Source organism: Chlamydotis macqueenii, chromosome 6 (genome assembly GCF_036417535.1).
Source record: "Chlamydotis macqueenii isolate bChlMac1 chromosome 6, bChlMac1.mat, whole genome shotgun sequence".
Lineage (NCBI taxonomy): Eukaryota > Metazoa > Chordata > Aves > Otidiformes > Otididae > Chlamydotis > Chlamydotis macqueenii.
The window spans coordinates 6,887,173-6,909,508 of NC_141561.1; the positions used below are offsets into that span (position 1 = coordinate 6,887,173).

A 22,336-nucleotide genomic window follows, 5' to 3' on the forward strand; every position below is an offset into this window, starting at 1 on the left:
AGAGAAGTTGTGAGTTGCGTATATACACACACTGGAATATCTCGTTAAAGAGAAATGGCTTAAGGACAGCATTAATGCAAAAAGCTTTGAATTCATGCACCTCAAGGGGATATTATGGCTAGGAAACTAAAGCCTGAGGAAGTTTTGAGGTTGAAAGAGGCTCTAAAAGCACCCTGTCAAAACCAGGTGAAAATACCACTGATGTGAACGCTATGAATAGCCACTGCTTATTTTCAGAGAGACCCTTTATGTGTATCAGAACCAACGGGGCGGGACTAAGGCATAAAATGCCTGAGAGACTCTGCTTGGGATGAGAGGGATAAAAAGATGTTGCCAAGCATCCCCACTTACATTCCTCAAGGTCGTGTGCCCAGTGCTGCGTGTTTGAGAGACTTAACACAAATGCTACCAAATCATATACAAGGAGTAAGGAAAATATCTAGGTACGTTAAACACTTCCTTCACTAGCAGCAAAGCAGTGAAATCCTTAACCACTTTTGGAACCTGTTTAATCCCCAAAAACAGAACCCTTATGGATAAGATGCACTCTCACTGTCACATCTTCCCTCTGCTCCTCCTAGTAACTTCAGAATCCTGTCCTTAATAACACTTTTCAAATCGATCCTTCTAGCCTCCTTCCTCTCCTATCCACAGGAGATAATTTTAGAACGTGCCATCTACCTACCTTTCAAATGCAGTTCAAGAAGGATCCTATTTTGCTCACATCTCCCCTTCGTTGAATCAGTGTTCCCTAAGAAATACAATCACTCTCTAAAAAAGAATGTGAACTCAACACGTATGTAAAGTTATGTTTAGTTTAAAGAAAACAGACAAACAGGTATTTCAGGCTGCATGCTCTATTTCACTGAGAAAACAGTAATTGCTATTGGCAATTATAGGTATTTCTTATTGATACTATACGGGATTTTTGTCTATGATATATTGTGAGGAGCAAAACAAATAAATCTATTCTAAGATTTATTTTCCAGACTTAACTATAAATAGTTTTGCTGATTAGAAAGCATCAAATATTCCCTAGATGTTAAAAAACTGTTTATACATAAAAAGTTTAAAGTACACATTTGCATTAGTCTAGTAGACAAATATTAATCCTTCTATACAGTTTCTTCAAACCTCTTGCACCAATGTAACAGACCTACAGGTCACACACACACGCCATGCTCTTTAGGTAACCTTTAGAACAAACTCAGAGCAACTTATGTCAAACTTATTCCATAACATTTAAAACATAAAGGGCAATACAGATCTTCCATAATAAGTGACGTTTATATTTTTCTTAATGTTATAATTCCTATTTCTGAAAGGGCTACCTTGAATCTTCATTGCAAATCTACAGGTGTTTGAAGCTCAAGTTCATTTTTAAAAAAAATCAGCACCTGCTGGTCCTTCTCACTAATGCAAGTGGGAGCTGGATCTTTGAAAATCCATCTCCTCTCTGCTGAAACAGCCATAGGGAAGAAATGGCCTTTGCCCTCACCATTTTAACACTGCTCTGAAGTCTTGAAAAACATCTTTTGGAGACATTAAGTACCAAAAAGAGCACTAGATATGGAAAAAAAAAAATACGGTTTTGCATAGAAATTCATTTGAGAGCATTCTGCACCAACCACAAGCTCACACTTAGCTCAGCTGGCACGGAGAAAAAAAAAAAAAAAAAAATCACAGGTAGCTGTAATACCTTATATTGAGAAGCATAGGGAGGATGAGAGGATGAAAGCTGGCTATATTCTCCTAATCAGCTCCAGTGGTATCTCTGTCTGCCAACTACACAGAGCTAACATCACCACTGGATACCGATTACAGCTGCCTTCCGGATGACTGACACAAATCACGTCACCAGCATTTGAAAAAGCACAGCCACAGTTCAGCTGGAAATCATGCAACACATTTGCACTGAAAGATAAAGAAAATTAATCAAAGTACATTTGAGTTTATCTTTTAGATTCAAACCCACAACCCTCCAGTTTTCCAGCATTAGATATTGACTGTAAGACACAGATATTTACCCAAATGTAGCGCTACTACAAGAATTGCTTATAGGCTTTTGAGTTTCTGTCTTTCTTGGCTTTATGAGCCATATGTTTGCTATGATCTTGAATGAATTAAGACTGTTAAAAAGTGTGACTAAGCAAAGAAAGCTCTTACTTTTCAGCAGCTTACTCTAAAATTAACCTAAAGCTGATCTTCTGTTCCTTTTGCAGACATCAATTTCAGTAGAGAATGCAAAGACAGTAAATTCACTTGACTTCATGATGGTCTCTGTCCTCAAATTGTCAGTGCACCACTCCTAGAGCAGGTCACAATCTCACAATCTGCATTCTGTCTTTTTAAATGTTGCCAGTAGGAGAGATCAAATATTTGGTATGGCACCAGCTGCTGTGAGGTAAGGCTTGATGGAGGTAACTACATCCACTCCACCTGGCTCATAAACAGCCAGTCTGTTCAAAGAGCACATCAATCTTCACAACTCAAAAAAAAAAAAAAAAAAAAGGGGGGCCTCAAATCTATTGAACAAACCACACACCATTCTTCAGGATTCCTGAAACACTCATAATATGCATCAGCCTTGCTACTACACTGCAATATGCTCCTTCCACCACAGCTGCAAAACGAGAAGCATGGATCCTATCTAATTGCTAGAAGGCTCTGCATGTTGCCTTTCAGGATTTGGGTTTCTAATAGTGAGGAAAACAGACGAGTTTGGGATCAACAGCTCCAATGACTGGGTATGGTGGGGTGCGCTCACAAACTGAGAGGAGGAATGAGCAATGTGGTGCAGAAGGCTGAGCCCCACAAGAGTAATTGAACCTGCGAAGTTTACAAGTGCTGGTACCTGTTTAATTTTCCTGATTGTATGTGCAAGTCTGTCAAGCAACTGGATCATTTTACTGTTCTCTACAAGATAATTCCAAATCCTACAGTTGTCTCACTTTCCATTTGCACTGATACGAACAGTCCATAACGGACACTCATTAATCACATCCTCCTCAGGCAAAACTCCCATTGCGAGTCTTCTCCTGCTCCTGCTGACAGCACAGAAATTTCAGCAAAGCAGTATACAAGTCCATCCTTTTGAACCTCAATGATTTAAGAAGTCAAGACAAAACAGTTCCTAATCCATCGACCGAGCTATTTAACTTTTACCTATACATCGTTCTCTCCTTCACCGCGTATCACTGGAAGCACACTCTCCACCCGCCCCTCAGAAAGACAAACCTCTCCTGGGTACACTCCGTGTACAGGCAGACCTGGGGAAAAGCATCTCTGAAGAAAAATTGATTTCCGTTACTCCATGTATTAAGGTCAGATTAAAGACAGGTGCATTTCCACACTAACTTGAAAACAAGTATGTTAATTTTACAAACAAAATTGCTTCTTTTCTTTTCTGAAAGTTTCAGTTTCTAAAATAAAGAATGATCACAATCTAAGCTTATGCCACTCTTACAGGAGAAACAAAATCCAGACGTACCATTACACGTGGCGCTGTGTCAGTGGACACAATGAGTCAATGGAGATTTAAGATCTTATTCTGATATGTCTGAAAGAACTTATTTAAAACTTACTTTCAATAAATTGAACACAGTAAATCTTTCCTCTGAGAAATTAAACAGACTCTGCAAAATTGGATTATTATTAATCCATTACAAGATGAAAAATCAAAAATTCTCCCCAGGTAAGAACTTGGCTTTGCCAAGATTTATATTAAAACAGAACTTCTCAGAAAGCTGCTGGCTTCATGCCCTCAACCAGAATTAAAACCAGACATCATCTTTCCTTGCAGCCCCTTCCGTCCAGAGGATTCGAGCAGAATCGCTGGGGATGCTCCTGCCTCTCGTGACACTGTGCACCAAGCGGAGCACACATCACCAGCTGCCTCTGCGGTAACCGTCCTTAGGGACCACAGGACACGTTGTGATTGAACTGGAAGTACAAGCAGGTAACTGAGCACACCATTATTAATATTCTACCCCCAAAGAGTCTTCAGCTTCCATAACCACAGAGCTTCTCTGTCAAGCTCTGGCAGAACATAATATTGGATCTTAAAATAACATTGCTTTGATTGCCTTACTTCCCTTTACTCTTCGCTTGAATTCCAACAGGATTTCAGTGTCTGCTCTGTCAATAGAGCTATGTGAATAATGGATTTCTGTTTGGGCACTGAAGCAAAAAAAAAAAAAAAAAAAAGGAAGAAAAAACTCTAACTCTGTTTTAAGCAGAATGAAGAGAGATTGGGGGAGGATTTATGAAAAAAAAGTAATTTCAAGATAAGGCAAAATGTTTGTTCAATGTAAAAGGAATATTTTGCTTTTATATTAACACTCTCTTTCTAAAATATTTTGATTTTTTAAGTTTTATTTCAGACTTGGTTTAGTTCATTTACTGAAAAAGCAAACATTAAACATTTAATCTAAAAAAAAAAAAAGCTGAAAGAAAATATTTTGCCTCTCTGAAATAATGTTCTCCAGTTTTACAAATAAAACTGTCAATGGAAGAGAAATTTGTGAATAGCTGTATTTCATCCCCAACATGCACCTTTTCAGTGAACTTATTAACAGTTAAAAAGCAAGTCCTCTTGTCTTCTTGGCAAGTGCCACGTTCTAGATACCAATTGCCTAGAACCAAAGAGATCACACAGAAAAATAAAGCAAGATGTTGCTGAAATGACTCTTACCAGTACTGCAAGAATAGCAGCAATATAAAAGTTTTCTCCTCAAAAGTAAAAGAAGCAACAGGCCTAAAAGTTTGCTGAACATCCTTACTTTGTGGGATTCTTCTATTTACCACCCCCTGCAAATTTTTTTTGGAGGAGGTGTGGGGGTTGGTTTTTTAATGTTAATACCGGGAAAAAGAAAAGCATAGGTTTAACCATCTGGTGTAACACTGCCGAAATGAGGAGCATTGATTTTTTTTCACTCCACAACAATTTATGTTCCTGACTGCTCTTCACTGCCACTCGTACAGCCCCGTGCTGAAGAAGGTGGCTTTGTGACAAGTCCCAAGAACCTGTGGCTGTGGGATGCTGCTCCTCTGGGTTCAGCACCGGCATCCCCCTATCACTGCATGAACTGTGCAGGAATAAGGAACTGATAGATTATTTGGCATTTTTATAAACACTGTCCTCAAAAAGGAAGGCAACCCCACAATTTTAACTCCCACAAAACAAACGAACCCAGATGCCCAAGCTAACAGTATAGAAAGGCAAATGCTCAGCAGCTTTTGGGCTTTGATTAGATTTGTTAACTAGGAGTAAAACAGTCTGAATCCAGCAAAATCACATTACCTTTGCATTAAACCTTGTTGCTGATCTGCTAATTTCTGATTAAAATAATTAAGCCTCTGGGTATAAATGATTTCTTTATTATTATTATTTAGACACTATGCCATTCGCTATCACAGAGAAATCGTCTTTGTTACTAATAGTTCTTCTGGTAGGAATTAGAACAAGCAGAAGCAAATTAATAAATGATGACATGGGAATTACAACAAAACAGACTGACGACTTGCGGGTGTGATTCTGAATAATAACATTTTACAATCTATTCAAGAGCATTGCTAATAGGTGAGATTTAGTTTACAGTATTGTCAGAAACATTTATAAAAGGCTTGAAAAATGAATTGTTACTTTTATGAGTCATACTTCTTATTTCATGAATTTATTGCCGTTCCTTTTACTTATGTTCTCGGGTTGTACTCCTCACTATAACAACTGCTCTGCTCATAAGCTACGTGACTATAACGTGCATGTCTAAAAGCTACAGTTTGGCTCAACCTTTGTCCTGTTTCAATCTATTTTTCTACTATTAATACAGCCTAAAATAGATACGGAAAATAACAATAAAAAGGGTTCCCAAATTCCTCCATCAGACTGAACCCAACAACGCTTACGTGTTAAATCCAGTTGCATTTCTTAGCACCTAAATCAAAAGACTATGAAACTACCTATGAAGGCACACCAACTCCTCTTTGGACCGAGTTTTTATTGTCTGACCCAGAGCCAAGTCCTGTTGTCTAATATTATCTGCAGTTTTCTGCACACCACTACAACATTGAATTCCCGTTGTCTCAAAGTGCCTGTACCTACCACAAAGACATGAGAAGCAGAGCACGTAAAAGATTATTTTGGTCATTGTCTTCAAAAAATGAAACATAATACACTTTCGCTACTGTCCAATTGCATTTTAAAATGAGAAAGTTTTAACCTTGTTCATGGTTTTGTATCTACTGAGCAGCAACACTGAAGGAGAGCAAGTGAACTGGAAAGTTTTCAGGGAGTTATTTTCATCTGGTCAATGCACAGTCATGTTTGTCGGTTCTAATCAACACTGCCCAAATTCAAATGTCACATACTTGCAACTATCTGATCAAGAATACGTTACAAACAGGAGATTATTCAATTCCTTGTTGAACAACCTAAAACAACAACTCTGAGAAAATCGCATATAATTCTCAGAATGTCTGTGAATGTGAGTTTTCAAATAAATTCTCTATCTGAATTATAGATCCATGTACCCAATGATACAGTTACATAATCCCATTTTCAGTATCACCATCCATTTTCCTGTACTATTCTTTTGGCTTCACAGACTTCCCCAAAAGTCTTCACTGTCCTTCACTACCTAAATAAAAAAAAACCTCTTTGCTGAAAAATTCTGTTTGGCAGAAGCAGGCAATATAGGTCTTTTCCCATTCCATGCATTACTTCCTTGCATCTCTACACATTACTTAATTTCACTTGATTTATTACACTACTATCTTCTGATGCTACAGAAGTGGCACGCTCGAGAGCTATGAAGCAGACACTAAGAGTTTCTCGCAAGCATTGTATGCATGTTCAATAACTTATTAACAGAGATTAGAGACACTGCTAGGCGGGAGCTGACAGGCACCTAAGAATGACAAAGCAATGTGATGATTACAGTCTTCTCATTACTCCTCATGTATGCTAACTGCTGCAAATTACAGACTCCAGCTACTCCATGAAAAACGCTGTGAGCAGCACGTGCCCTGTGGAGGCCCCTTCGTTATGGACCCCCTGCGTTAACCTATTTAAGAAACAAAAAGTAATCTCTGTACCTCTAGACCAAGTGGAAGTAAGCGCTCACTGAAAGTCATATAAAGCCCTTACAAACCGGTACTGCTTTAACAGGGAAGCCTTCACAGAAACCCTGCAAACCAGAGTCGGACCCACATCTGACTCGGTTCTTCATCTGACTTGGAGTTCTTAAACCTCCAGCTTAGCCCAGCAGCAGTTTGTTACCTGGGTCAGCACCACAAAACCTTCTCACTGGAAAGTATGGCTTTTTAAAATCAAAAGAAAGAACACTACAAAGGGGCTCCCAAGGTGAGGTTTCAGTTAGAGAAAGAGGTTAGTTAGCCACTGCTCCCAGCTTCCCTTCTGAACAGGTTACTCCCAACCCTCTCGCATGGCATGGGCTTGCACCACCAGCGTGGCACGGGAGACAGACGATGATACACTGCATTTTGTCATTTAATGAGGTCCAAAAAAAAAAAAAAAAAAAAAAAACAAAAAACCAAAACCCCTTTTTATGCCTTTAGGCATTTAGTGGGAATACCGAGCAACAATGCCAGGCATGGATGATAGAAGGACTGGATAAATGACTGGATTTTAGGATACACAGCTGAATTCTACAAAAGGCGCTTAAGTAAATGAAAATAGCAGCACATAATGCCGCTACCCTAAATGTGTTCAGCAAGCTAGTTACTTGCACAGACTTTTGAATTTCTGGATAATGCTAAGCATTAGCATAGGCCTTATGCTATTTTAACTGTAATTGATGTCTCACTGTTTCACACAACTCCCTACTGGCTCCCAACTACCAACTAACCAGCTATTCCAGGTAAAACACTTTATGCAACTCTGCCACTTACTCCAGCTTTTATCCAAGAAAACAGACCGCTTATTGCAATGGGAGTGTAGTTAAGAGAACGTTACAGAAGGAAAAAAAGGTGATAAACAAAGTAACTAATATTACTGGACTGACAGAAGGAGAAACCAATTGACATTTTTCTCCCCAACTTCCACTTTTAAGGACTCCGCCAGTCCTATCTTACTGGATCAAAAATTCAGAAAAGCTTAAAAGTAGTGTTAACCAGTGCTTCTGATCTGCCTAGTGATATGAACATTTCCTTGCCAAACCTTCTCAATTAGAACCAGACAACAATCACATCCAGTGATGATGCTTGCCTCAGGGTGGTGGGGTGGGAAGAATGTCCCAACTTCTGGTTTTTTGTAACTAGAACACGCACAGAGTAATTGAAATGAAAAGGGTACTGTGAGACTTCCAGTATCTTGTTGAACAATTAAGTGAGGAACAGGCACTTCAAAGGCATGGCTTCTTAAGGATCACAGCCACCGAGAACAGTTTGATCATAGATCAAGGAGCATCTGCCATGTTCTATGATTTCCTTCCGAGTCACAAGTTGGTGCATAAAAATGGATGTTGGCACAGTTTAAACAGCGTGAAGTACATGGTGCTCAGCAATACAAGACTCCATCTGCACACATCACTGCAGGACTGGACCTACAGTCACGATCGCGCATCGGAAGAGGCCACTCAGATAAAATTCAGAGGCAGCTCCTTGCTCTTTGCTACATTCTGGCTATGTCATTTTATAATAGTTGAAGATTTTTTTGCCCTATTTTCACAAACTTACAGAAAACCACATAGATTTTAAGTGTATTTCAGGAGAATCTGTGCTCTTCAGACAAAGCAGCCATCATTTCATTCTGTCAGATTCTAATGCCTTGTAAATGACACGCTACTTTTAACCACTTGCCAATTAACCCCTCTTGTTATTGAAATTGTTTCCTGCAATCGGTCTGAGTACCAAGTAAAAGAAGAATTCTCCATTTCAGATATAATAGCAGGCTGTAAAGTTCCACAATTTTGCCACTTTTGAAATGATAGCACAGTCTCACTGTGACTAAGGACTGCAAAATCGTGCTCCATGTAATTGAATCTAAAGATCTGACAACGCTGACCTTATCAAGAAATGAAACTTTTGGCTGAGGTTCAAACGACACACAAGAAATAAGCTCTTGCTGGTTGTTTGTAAACGTCATATAAAAATGTACTTATTCATTATTAACAACTTGTAAACTGAACACACTGCAGGTCTCAAACTGCTGCCAAGTAAAGCACTACTTAGTACGATCATTTCAGTTACATCTCATTCTCGTATTAATTTTGGCAGCACAACTGAGCATCCCTTCTCACGATTGTAAGATGGTTATCATAACAAGATAAACACTCAGACCACATGCTAAAAACTGAGGCTAGAAGCTGTATTAATTTTGTGAATGCCCATAGTGCTGCTGGTCTCACTGACAGCCCTACTTTAGTACAAGACGCACCAAAAAAAACGATTCTAGGGAGAACCAGGCCACTGGTACCCCACTTTTACCATGGTAAAGCAGCAGTGACAACACATGACCTGTGCTGGTGAGCCATCTCCTTTAGGATAAAATAGAAAACTCCAAGCAAAATCTTGGGTAACATTAGCCCTGGGCTTTCATGAGCGTCACAGTCATCTCAAAAACCAGAAAGTTTCACAAAAATTCAGTAAGGAGCTATTGTAAATAATTGCAATTGCTCTGCAGTAGAATGTCATTTTAGGAGGCACGGAAAACCACGGGGCCTTTAAGACAATACCTTTGCATACCTTTCTTGTTCTTGCATACAGCTTTCAGCATGCGGTTTCCAGGTCCACATTTTCCATGGTCAGTCACACATATTCCTTCTGAAACGATCCACTCATAACACAGCGGGTCTTCACAAGGAATAGATTCAATTAAATGTGGACAATCTGCCAGGGTGCCTACCGGATCCACGATCACTTGCCTTTGTCTCATTTTAAAGCCTGGAAAAAGAGAAACTGAATTAACCGGACAACAGCAAAAAAAAATATTTATACCAATAGTCTAGTAGCAAGGAGGACTACACAGGACATCTGGAACTAGGACATACAAAGATAAACAACACTTACAAACTAAACTGATCAGGATGGCACTTGGCTGTATGTGCCCACAGTCCAGCACGCAAAATCTAACCGTGGATAAAGAATTCCAACAACCCACATTTTTCACATTTCCTTTTCCCTTTTATCAACATTAGATGGAAATACACACATCCAAATATAGGAATTTGCCTCTGATGCATATATTCATGCATATATTAATGTAATAACAACATTAAGATAAAAAGAGAGGAACAGTTAAGGAATCTAATATATAAAGGATATCTACATTCTGCCTGGGAATCTACTAATGAAAAGGCTTGTTTTGAGATACAGCGGAGCAGTTTACTGAGAAATTAGTATTCTGCCTTATGAAGGTGTAAGGATTTCTGATACATAATGCATATCAGACCTCTTTGAAATGACATCCTATTAAATTGGAAGATTCGAATAAGTGGAAGAAAAAGGTTACAGAAATAATTAAAGAATTGATTATATAATCTACCTCCTCCTAAATAAAACCAAAAGTCATGTTACTATATAAAATGCAGAACTAATACACAAGTATCTTTCAGCATGTTTTGTTATGTAAATGACACAGAATTCTAAGAAAGCCAGAAAAAAATACATGGTGGTCTTTTCTACAACAGCTTCAGACAAGGGCCAAATATATAGCATTAGGGGAAGCCACATGGAAATGCCTTGGCCGTGAAACAGAAAAGAAAATGAAAAATAAAGCATTCCAGAGAATACAACAGATCAAACTTCCACTGTTCTCAAACCAGTAAAAACAAAAAATTTTTAAATTGTTTTAAATGAAATGGTTTTGGAAACCATTCTATTTAACTATATTTTTTATTATTATTTCTGACCAGCTCAAATAATTTCAAAAACTTATGCTGTTTTCAGAAAAGGTAATTTCCAAACAATAATATTCACTCCCTGACATGAACTCCAACCGGCATCTTATCAACTCAGAGCCTCAGGAAAGGCTCTGCACTGAATCTCAAAGTGCCGCAGCACCAAACATGTATGCTAGTCACTTAAGATCCAGGTAGGTAAAATGATATTTGCATACTTTTCTTCAGGGAATTTAAATCAAACCCAGAACATTGAGAACAATCTCTCGGGTCAGCCTAACTCTGCAACGGCAGGGCTGTGGGATACACCTCAGTCCTGACATCTTCCAACCTCACCCAAGCACTGCCCTTAAATCCAGGCATGCAGCAAGACTTCTGAGGGGGATCAGAGAGGGATAGCCTGGCACTACAGAGGTCTGCAGCTGCTACCCCCAAAAAATCCTCCTTTTCTAAAAGTTCAGTGCAGGATAAAAGGATCTGAGTCCAGCTCAAAATCTCCTATTTTTTTTTTCTTCTCTCAAGAATAACTGCAAAAAGCTTTTAAAGGTCATATTCCACTCCTGTACGCACATCTAAGAGCTTCATCCTATGTTACATTAATTTAAAAAAAAAAAATACATTAGGCTCCCAATGTAGAATTTGACACCACTGCTTTTGCAATCTTATCACAATATTCCATTACCTGCTTTAGATCCCCCAGTGTGGCAAAAGCAATATATAAGAGCAATCATTACCTCTCCTTCCATGGTGGTCCTGGCAGTTCTCGGGAAGGCAGGGTCCCCACACTGACCAGGCAGACACCACGCACTCGGACGGGCACGGCAGGTTACACAGCTGGGAGGCAGAAGGAGCAGGACTCAGGCATAGCTTCCCATCAACTGGTCTAGTAACTAAAGAGAAAAAAAAAAAGAAAAAAAAAAAAAAGAAAGGAAAAAAGAAAAGCAGGGCTGTAACTTTGCCCTGACCAATGCACAGAGCTCCGGAGTTTACTGTTAGCCTTAGTTTTCCAGAATGCACCAAAATCCAGTGGTTTTTTAAGGCCTTACCTCCCAGAGTAAAAAGTTAATCCTCTGTTCAGCAAGGTACATAAAGTTTTATCTAAATCATCCATATTCAGCAGGCCACTTAAGACTATGCTTAATGGTAAACGGGTGTTTTAAAACTAAATTCAATGCTAATTTTCTACAGTGTTGAAGCATCAAGCCAGAATCTAATCCCTCACATTTATGGCCAAGGATACCTCTTTACACCGTACTGAAGAGGAAGACGTATAAGAATGCAATCCAAAAAGTTCATGCTGCCATTGGGAGCCAGGCAAAGGCAGGTGACAAAAGCCTGGGTGTGTGGGCATCTCCCCATACCCATCCCCTTCAGGGACCACCTCTAGATTACAGACACAGGGTCCAGACCTCTGAATTTTTTTCACCCACTTTCAATAAAATTGAGCAGAGCTCTTGGTTTCTTCTACAGAGACACATGCAGAAAGCATCTTTCCTGCCTGGGAAGCGAGACATTTACTCACCCAAAGCATGCATGGATCTCCAAACCTCTTCATCCAAGAGATGAGCCAACTCCAAAGTCTGCCAAGTACCAGTTTAGTTGATACTGACAATAAATTTGGAAAGCTGATTCCCTTTGTATTTTCATTTATCATAACAGATTTCTAGTTTCAATTAACTTTTCTCACCTTTTTATTTAGGGCAGAGGGAGGAAGGAAAAGAAGGGGAAAGACTCTTAAATCTGTCTTCTGAGTCATTATATGATATTGCATTTTAATTACATTATGGGCTGAGTTTGGCTGCCTCTTTAGATAAATCAATATCAAAGCAGTCTTTCAAAAGGCAAAGGCTTGTTTGAGTTTACTCTGCCATGGTATTACCAAGACTTCATTAATTTTTATAGCTACTGAATTTGCTTTATCCCCATTTTAATGTCTATTTTCCTTTGCTTCCATGCATGGAATTGACTTGAAAGGAATTTATAAAAATATGCCCAATATATGAGTAATCTTTTATTTTTCCGATATTTTACCATTTTCTTTCAAATTAATCATTTGAAGAGAAGCAAAACTTTTTTTTTTAAAACACAATACTTCAGTGCTCAAAATCCCAGTAAATTTTGATTTACACGTCCTAAAGCAGAGACTTAAGACCAATATCAGTGCTTGTGACTCCAGTTCATCAGAATAATAGGATTAAACAACAGTTGTGATTTAATTCTAACCTGAAAGATAATATGTTAGCAAAAAAAGATGATTTTCTGAACGATTTCTGAGACACCATAAGGCCTTTGACATGTTCATTTAGAGATTACAAGGTGGCATAAATCCAATTCACCTGAATGCCAACATAAACAGACCTTTTCTAGAGACCTTGCAAGTGAAGTGACAGACAGAATGAGATAAATAGTAGAGTTTTAAGGATAAGAGTATTTATTTTATGAAGAAGTCTCATGCATGGCTTAACCTGCCTTTCAGCATCAAGCTTGGAGAAACTGTATCACTTTTTGAGAGTTCACTTGAAAGAAATGAATGGAAATAAAATTGAGTGCAGACGGCCACCCAAGGAACAAAGAACAGTCCTACTCTGCTCTGACTCAAGACGACAGCGTTAGCAATGGCTCTTTCCTCCTCACCGATTTTTTGACTGTTTACATATTGCAATTTAACTATTTAAATGTGGAAGTCACTAGATAAAGCAGGTTGGTTCTCCTGCCTTGAAACTAACCAGCTACAAGCACTGGTGCCAAGTATTTTAAATTGAGTTTGGATAAAGAAAAACAAGAAAAATTGATTACAAAAAGTTAAAGGTGCAGGTTTTTGTTCATAGACAGAGCTCACCAGCCATCCTAGGCTCACGGAAGACTTCTTCCTATTTTGGAGAAAATCCCTGCCTTCCTCTCCCTGCCAACAACCTTCCTACTCCTCTTCCTCCCTTAGGTTGATGTTCTATCTAATTCTAGCAGGGGGAGCTCTTTTCTTAGGACCAACATCCTACTGGAATATGGCTGCTTGTTTACTCAATTCCTTAAGTAATTTTATATATTCTGTAAAATATAAATCAGAAAATACACTGTTCTAAACAAATACCCAAACATCTTCCCGGTCTATGCAGCTTATTTATACTCACTCTACACTAAATACAATCTGCCAGTGGAAGTCTTCAGGAGTAAGACAAGAATAAAAAGAAACAAGCTGCATTAATAAATGCGTATACATTACAGTCCTTTTTCCAAAACCAGGCAGGTATAAAGAGCCACAATTTCCAGCACGACAGCCAGAGCGACTGGATGGATCAGCAGAGACCTCTAGAAGAGAGTTTCGTCTCTTCTTCATTTGATTGACAACTCTGATTTCCATCAGTTTTATTTAAAAGCCTGATGTGATCTTATATTGCTATTCTTTCATACTCTAATAAATATCTTTTTTTTTCCAAATCTTTTAAATGCCGAAATTCTCACACAATGGAGCCTCCAAAAAGGCACTGATAGCCTGGCTGGGGACGCCTGTTCAGGAAAAAAACCTTACATTACGTCTGCAATAAATTAACACAGCTGCTAGGACTGTCTTCAAGCACTGGATAGCCTTCTGATTTTGCTCAATAATCTACTCTGTAATGGCATTTTCCTACATTCATATAGAAAAGGTACTATTTGTGTAATTATTTTCCTTAGAAAAATATGAGCCACTTTTTTAGGGGAAGGAGAAAGGCAGAAGTGAGGCAAGAGAAGGGGGGAGGCAATATCTCTGATTCAAGTAGCAGCTTATTTATTAGGTTTGTTTGTGCCTTTTAAAGTCCTGTGTTCTTCCCAATCTATACAACAAACTTGAAAAAGCAATCAAGTACTAATCTGGGAGCCTCTGAAACATTGCACATTTCTATAGCTGTTATATTGGATCCATCCTTTATAAATGCAACTACAGCTGTTCCCAGCACCAGGGTCTGCCTCAAGTTTGAATTTTACTATTTGCTGTTATTTTCAGGTTATTGCTACCAGCAGGAGATAATAAATTGGGTTCTAAAGTATCTTGTTTCCCCATTTATTTTTACTGAGGCAGCGATTTGGGGGAAGAGTGGAGGAGGAAATCAGCTCTGGTATGATTATTTCTATAAAGTAATTTTAAGCTAATAAATAAATTATCTGTGAATATAGTCATACGGACACATACTTGCAGGCACGCATACAAACACTATGTTAAAAACCAATGATGACCAGGCAGCGGGAGAAATGTATAGGAGAGCATTTTGGTTGCAATGATTCCTTTCAAATTTATTTTTTCCCTCCTTGGGAGGTAAATAACACTTTTTTTTCTGGGCCTTAACTTAAATTCCCCTTTACAATGAAAAAAACAAGTATTTCTGATATTAACACCCAAATGAGACATTTCTAAATATCACTAACAAATCTGGAATACAGAAAATATCAGGGCTGCCTCTTACATACTGGTGCAGTCATATTTCAGCTAATATTAAATTATCAAGGCAATAAATCCAGATGTTTACCATATCTCTTGGCAAAACTAATCCAAATTAATGACTGTCAGGCTACAAGAAAGGGATAGCATACATTTGTAAGAGTTCTCACTGCATTTGCTAGGACTTATGAACCAAAGATACTTAGATCAATACAAAGGGAAATTACTTGAGAAAATCACAAAGGAACGAGTTGTGTTATAAAAACACCTACACATGTAAAACATAACAGGGATAAACCCAGTACAACATTTGTAAGTAATTTCTCTAACTTAAAAGACTTCTTTTTATAGCAAAAACAAAAGATTAGACAAAGGAGAAGTGGTGAATGTAATTTAACGGCGCCAACCCTCGTCCGGTGCATCCGTCCATTAAAAAGCCTAACACACCCCATGCCTGATGGAAAGGGTGCCTTTATGCTTTTAAGAAGAATCAATTAGTTTTGAAGCCACAAGGCACAAAGTTGAAGTCCTATTTTCAATTAAAATCTATTTAATAGACAAGAAACAAAGTATGAATAGAAGGCTAATCACAGCATGAAGGAGGGTTAATAGCAGATTGCCAAGAGCAACAACGGTTTAATGTATTTTCGGAACAATAAAGATCCTCGCAATTTTATTAAAGTGACACAGACTATTAGCACTTCATGGAAAAGTTTCCATGTATTCGTATCTTCTGCGTACAAAGCGATCCTGATCCCAACTGGGATACTGTGTTTTTTTTGCCAAATTATCAACAGAAACCGCAGATCTGGTAAAAATTCCGAGTGAGCATGTGGCTTTCCACCAGCAGTCACACAACTGTGCAGAGGTGACAAGTCTTTAAGAGCGTCCAGGAAAAACAGTGGAGGCAACAGGCATGCTGGGATGCCAGTTAATGTAATGATGGGAAGGAAAAACAGGATTCTCCAGAACACTTGAACCTTGCTGGCTGTTGTCCAGAAAAGGCCACCAGATGCTGGAAGGCACTAGGAAAGACCACCAGAGAGGGTGAGAGAAGCCACAAAGAAAGCAGGGAATAAAACCCAACAGTAGCAATACACATCATGAAAGTCTCTTAAGAGTCTGAACTTTGCCCGTCACTAAGTTTAGCATTCACTCTACAAGAAGGAGCACCAAAGAGCAGAAGTCTGCTGTGTGAATGACACATCCCTGCCAGGAGTCCTGGTACGACGAGAAAAGCACCGCTATGGCTGTGTCTGTGATACCAGAATGTGGTCCCGGTGGCCCAAAGCTAAGCTAGTGACATGCCAACCTCGTCCACTCCTGGCATGGCCATGCCAGCTCAGACCCTGAAAGCAGCAGGGCTGCCCCACTCAGAGCTGGCCCAAGTTCACAAGCTCAATTTATCACTCATGTCTCCTGTTCCAGGACCAGCTCAGCCACCACTGGCTTCTTTATCTCCCTGTACTGTCCCAGTTTGTGGTGTAGTCTCATACATACGAATCCTTTTCTTTTTTCATCTGACTCAACATTATTGTTTGAACAAAATGCAGCTCCCTACCCTCTTAACAGCAACGGGACAAAATTACTCAGAACAAACTGTCAGTGTTTTGAACAAAATTAATCCAGTTCTAGTGGCAGGAAATAATGACAAAAATACAAATGCAATTAAAATCTTAGCTTTCAAAGATAAAACCCTGAATTAAAACATAGTATCTCACGTGACCTGACTGGGCAGCATATTATTTGCTACATATCAATGGCAGTTGTAAAAATAAAAGTATTTCTGAAGAGAGATATATTTCATGGTCATATTGAATAGCTTGTTGACAAAAAAAAAAAAGAGGCATATTTTTTAAAAGGCACCTTTTAAGAAGGCACATTTCTTTCACTGTCAAAGTCTTTTTAGACAATATTCTCTTCATTTTACTTTAATTACTTTCTAGACATGAAAGAACTGAAAATATTATGCTTCTAAAAGACATTAGGGAAAATGTTCTTCCCTAATGGATTCAAACTAAAATTTTTGAAACACACATTTAAACACTACTGTCAAGCACCGCAACAAGCTGAATAAGATCATTTCCCCTCTTGCTTCTAAAGGGTTTCCCCCGAAGAAGCCAGCTGTTACATATTTATTTTTCCATTATACGAGTTGTATCTCGTAAATTCTGCTCAGCATTTAGTGAGCTTACAGATCAATAACTCGGCATCCCAGCAATATAAATCTGATGCAGGCTTGCCTGAATATATTTTACACCTCGGAGGTGTATTTCTCATCTTTTCAAGGCAGTTCGGTCATCCCAATGACAAATAACTAGTTTGGGATGCGGGGGATGCTTAGGCAGTTTTGTTTCCACCTGAGAATGTGGCTTCTGTGAATCACCTCAACCAAGCCTCAGGTTGGATGCTCCTGTTGCTGTACCATGAGCCAGTCAAACAAAGCTTTTTTCACACCACTGCTGACCATCAGTTCTCTCCCCGCTATGGTCCTAGTCAAGTTTTCTCATTACTAACATATTCTAACCTATTCCATTTCAATTTCATAAATGAGACAAGGACAACAGGATTTAAAAATCAAAGTCCCTAAATTCTAATTTCCATAGAGTAAATCAATCTTCTCATTCCTGCAGCTTCACTAGCACAAATTTGAAAAAAAATAAAACTGCGCATCTAATATAGGGCTCATACTCCACACAGGGTTCAGATTCATTCCAACAGTGCATATCCCCTGCCAGCTCCTACGGGAAGCTTCTCTCCATCAACGCAGTCTTTTCCCAAGAAATATGCACGATAGCAACAGTCATAAATGACAACAACCTGCACAACCAACTTACTGGCTCTAAAGAGTCAGATTTGGTGGCTCCCAGGACAGCCAGCACCCAAAGAAATGACGGTACATTCAAACAGCACTCTTTGCTGGCATTTCCCTCTTCCAGAAAGTACTTCCACAGTTGACTGAACAGATGCCGCACGCACCAATTTGAAACGCTAATCCCCCAGAAGACACGCGTTGGAAGATCATGATTCAGAGCAGAACAAAGAAGTTGCAGGGAAAAAAGTGTGGCACCCTCATTAGGAAACAGAGCGTACAGAGCAGAGAATACAAACCTGCATATTTTAGAGCTAAAAAAGACAAAAGAGCAGAAAGAAAGGGATGAGAATAAATACAGAATAATACAAGATACGAATGAAAGGAGTCCTCAAATTAGTCTCTGTGCAACTCCAAACAGGCGTTAATTTCTGGAAAATAAAAGACAGTGTCAAAACACCTCCCATATGGGAATTAGGAAAAGTCGGAAAAGTTCGCGCAACAGGTAAGAAAGGATTAGACATTTTTGTCTATCAAAGGTGGGAGAAAGCTCAGCATTTTGCAGAAAATGAGAGAAGATAAAGGCCATAAAATTATCTTTTTGAGACTCATATAATAGGATGTATCTGAAAGTGCAGGGGAACACTTTCAAATCATTTGGGGATTCTGGCAGTAAAGCGGCTTGTAAGACAAAAATACATAAGAGAATAGACACAGGGATGGATCAGAAAGTAACCATTAGAGCTGAAAAGGTACTTGAATATTTACTAGGTAAGTCTTGAATTGTAACCATACTGAAGGAGATTTTGCTCCTACAGCTGGTGATACACAAGTTTATAAAAAAAAAATCTGATATAAGATGAACCAGGTGGAATTGCATCCTAAAAATAAAGCAAAAATGGGTATAGGCTAGTGAACTACAGTGGAGTAAGTAAAAAAAATTATGTCTACTGACAGGTGAGGGCTGAATATGTCTCAAAGGAAAGAGGAATTTAAAAGTAATAAAGACTTCTGTAAGAAATAGCTTTGCAGGATAACACTAAAAATATCTAAGAATAATGAAGGCACAGCTAACTGCCTCACATACCTGCTATTGAAATCCAAGATCAAATAAAAATAAATATATGGAGACAAATGTGATGGAGACACTCATTAAGCAAAGAAAAAAAAAAGTGAACAAAACTTTAGAATCCTGTACAGGTATGAGAATTTAATGTAGATTTTCAGATGGAAAATAACAAAGATTAAGAAGATAGGAAACTGCAATGATTTGCTGGTAAGATGGTAATAAGAGATACATTTTATTAGCCAAGCTTACTATGCTGGGTAAACAATAAAGAAGATTCAAGGAAGAACAGCATTTCACAAAGGTCTTTTCAGTCCTGTAATTAAAACTTAAGCAGACAGGCTCAAAAAAACATTGTAGGACAATTCTGAAAGTGAGAGGTAAATTGGATCTCATTCAAACAAGTGAAAAAGAAAAAACGTCAGGATATATAAGGCAGAAATTTTACAAAAGAATGACAAGGCAGGCACTTTCCTAGTTAGAAAGCTACCGAAAACATGGAGAGAACAGCAATCCCAATCACTAGGGACAGTAGGTAATGAGTTCAGAGAAAAAGAGGAGATGCTTCTGGAGAATTTTATAAGGAATATCATCCCCCAGACCACAGATAAAGAGTTATAGTCTCTAGATAAATCCAAAAAGCAAACTTTAATTAGAAAACAAAGACATACTCCCTGGCCTTCAGGAGACAAGGTAAAAAATTACCGAGGAAGAGAATTAAATGCAGTAACTTCATATGTTTATTAACTGTTTGAACACAAACACAGACATCATTCCCAGACTCTAAGAGAAATTTTAATTCCCATATTATTGGACCTACTTATTGTGATTGAGAGCAGAGTTGTATGGCCAAACAAGGAGAGAGATTTCATAAACTGATCATTGCATAATATTCTTTCATGCTTTTTACCAAATGTCTCTTTCGTTGGTACACTGGGGATTGTTAGTTAGTGATGTTTACTCAGATTAATTAAAATTTATTGTGAGAAAACATATTTCAGACAGCATTTTATAAAATCAACAGTTATAAAAATCTTATCTCAATCTAGAAAAGCCCATTTTCAAAAGAGAAGAAATTATATGTCTCACATTAGCAGTGTCTGGCTTTGAAAATAAGTTGAGGATCTGCATTTCTGCTTTAAAAGAGCTTCCATATGAGTGAACAGATTTACACTAAAAAAGAGGTATGAAGAAGAGTAACCACCACTGTGCCTACAGTTCATTCCAGAGATGGAGTATCCAGAGACGAAAGGCAGAAAGGGCAGATTGAAGCTGTGCCACAGGTAGCTCACTTGCATATTCTATGCTACTTTTTGTGCAAAATTTATCTCCTCCTTAAAAGCAACATCATTTCAAACATGTAGATTCGCTGCTTCCATCTCTGGATATCAAAAGAATAATGATAAACTTGAAGTATTAGATGGCCACCTCTCTGTAAAAATTAAACATTATAAATTTAAATGTGCTAAAATTTAATGAGATACTTAAAGAAAAAACACAAGGATCTGTTTAAAGCTAATTATATTAAAGTTCAGTCTAAATTAACAGAAGTCTCACAACTGAGTAGAGATGTAGATTTCTTGGGCAGAATAGCTAACATTAAAAATAGCAAAATGTCTTAACTCAGGTGCCTATACATTGGCTCACCTACACACACAGAAATACAGACATCTGAATGCCACAACACTTTACACATTCACCAAGTGTTCCCTGTCAGCTTTGCCTAGATGTAAGAGTCTCAGAATGCAAGAATATTACAAAGGACTTCAAAGACAGGAAGACCTTCTGCCTCCAAATACTCATTAGCCATGTTAAAAGTATGGGCTTCCTCCTTAAGACCTAAAAAATACATAATTTCACTTGGATCAAGACAGAGATTTCTTAGTTCGGTCACCTCTTGGTGGAGAAAGATATGAAATCTCACCAGTGCATTTCTGGAAGTAATACCTGAGTGCAATTTTTCCATTTCCAGTATCTGCAAGCTGGAATTTTATAATCAAAATATAGAAAGATTCCAACAGACTTAACCTTCTAAATAACTGATATATGGGGACTCAACAAACCAGGGACTCCCTTTCTAAACGTACACATGTTAATAAAAAAATAAAAAAATAGATGGGAAGACTAAGTAAATGAAAAATAGGAGAGAGATTCTTGAGGGATACAAGAGTTTAGAGCAATATGTATAAACACATCACAGATGGTACCTGTCTCCAACTAGGTTCAGCATGTATTACCCAAGAACGCTGCTGGAGAGACCACGGGACAAAATCTTCTTGCACATATGTCAGTGGGCCTAGGTCCAAATTCTTATTAGAAGTAATCAGAAGAATAACAACTGTGATGGATAGTAATATCCTATTCGACTCGCTTGTTTGATTCCTGAATGAGCCCTTTAAGGACACTCAAGAGGTGAAGGAAGAAAAATTACTGTACTTCTGATGGTAGCAATTAAGACGCTATACTTGCTTATACATAGAAGGATTAACTTCCTCATCCTCTCCCCATCACTGAAAAAATGGTACAATAAAATACGAGATGCCCTCATGATGAATCAAAGTACTCTATCACAGTTCAGATCACCGGAAGAGAGGTCAGAAAAGATGTTATTCCTTATTCATTCAACGATCAAAAATTGATTGGCTAATAAATGAGACAACCTGAATATTACTGGCTTGGGACGGATAATAGGGAAGGCTTTCCCCTCTTTCTATTTGCATGTGACTAAGTTGACAATAGATGGGATTCTCACTTTCTAAGGACTACCACCAACCTGCACTACAACCACTCTGCATGTCTGGTTTTTTCTAGCTGCCTATATGAAATTTTTGGGGGTTTAAAAACTAAAGTTTGGGGGTTGGGGGTTTAAAAACTTAATTGAATTAAGTCAATTAAAGCTTGCTGCTCATCAACTTGCTGTTGTGACTGCATGGACCATAAAAGTGGTCAGAAGGATGAAGACAGTCAAGAAATGCCACATGCCTGTTATCAACAGCACTTTTCTTACTTTGAAAGTCCTGCGCGTTGCATACTTCTGCAGAACAACAAAGCAAGGTTTGTGTTGGGCGAGCAAGGATTGCCAGATGTTTGGGAGAGGTGAAGCAGCAACTATGCATGGATTGAGCAGAGGTTAAAATGGGTCTGTTTTTCTATAATCTCAGACTCTGTGTGGGCTGCTAGGACAT

General features: G+C 38.4%; 1 protein-coding gene across 1 annotated transcript in view; it reads right to left on the reverse strand.

The window, feature by feature from the left end:
- THSD7B (thrombospondin type 1 domain containing 7B) overlaps nt 1–22,336 on the reverse strand; it is a 260,791-nt gene that overhangs the window by 167,298 nt on the left and 71,157 nt on the right. Inside the window, exons 5-6 of the mRNA XM_086750826.1 lie at nt 11,594–11,749; nt 9,706–9,903 (exon numbers count right to left, since the gene is read on the reverse strand). Of these exons, the coding sequence (XP_086606952.1) occupies nt 9,706–9,903; nt 11,594–11,749 (354 nt within the window). The remainder of the gene's footprint in view (nt 1–9,705; nt 9,904–11,593; nt 11,750–22,336) is intronic.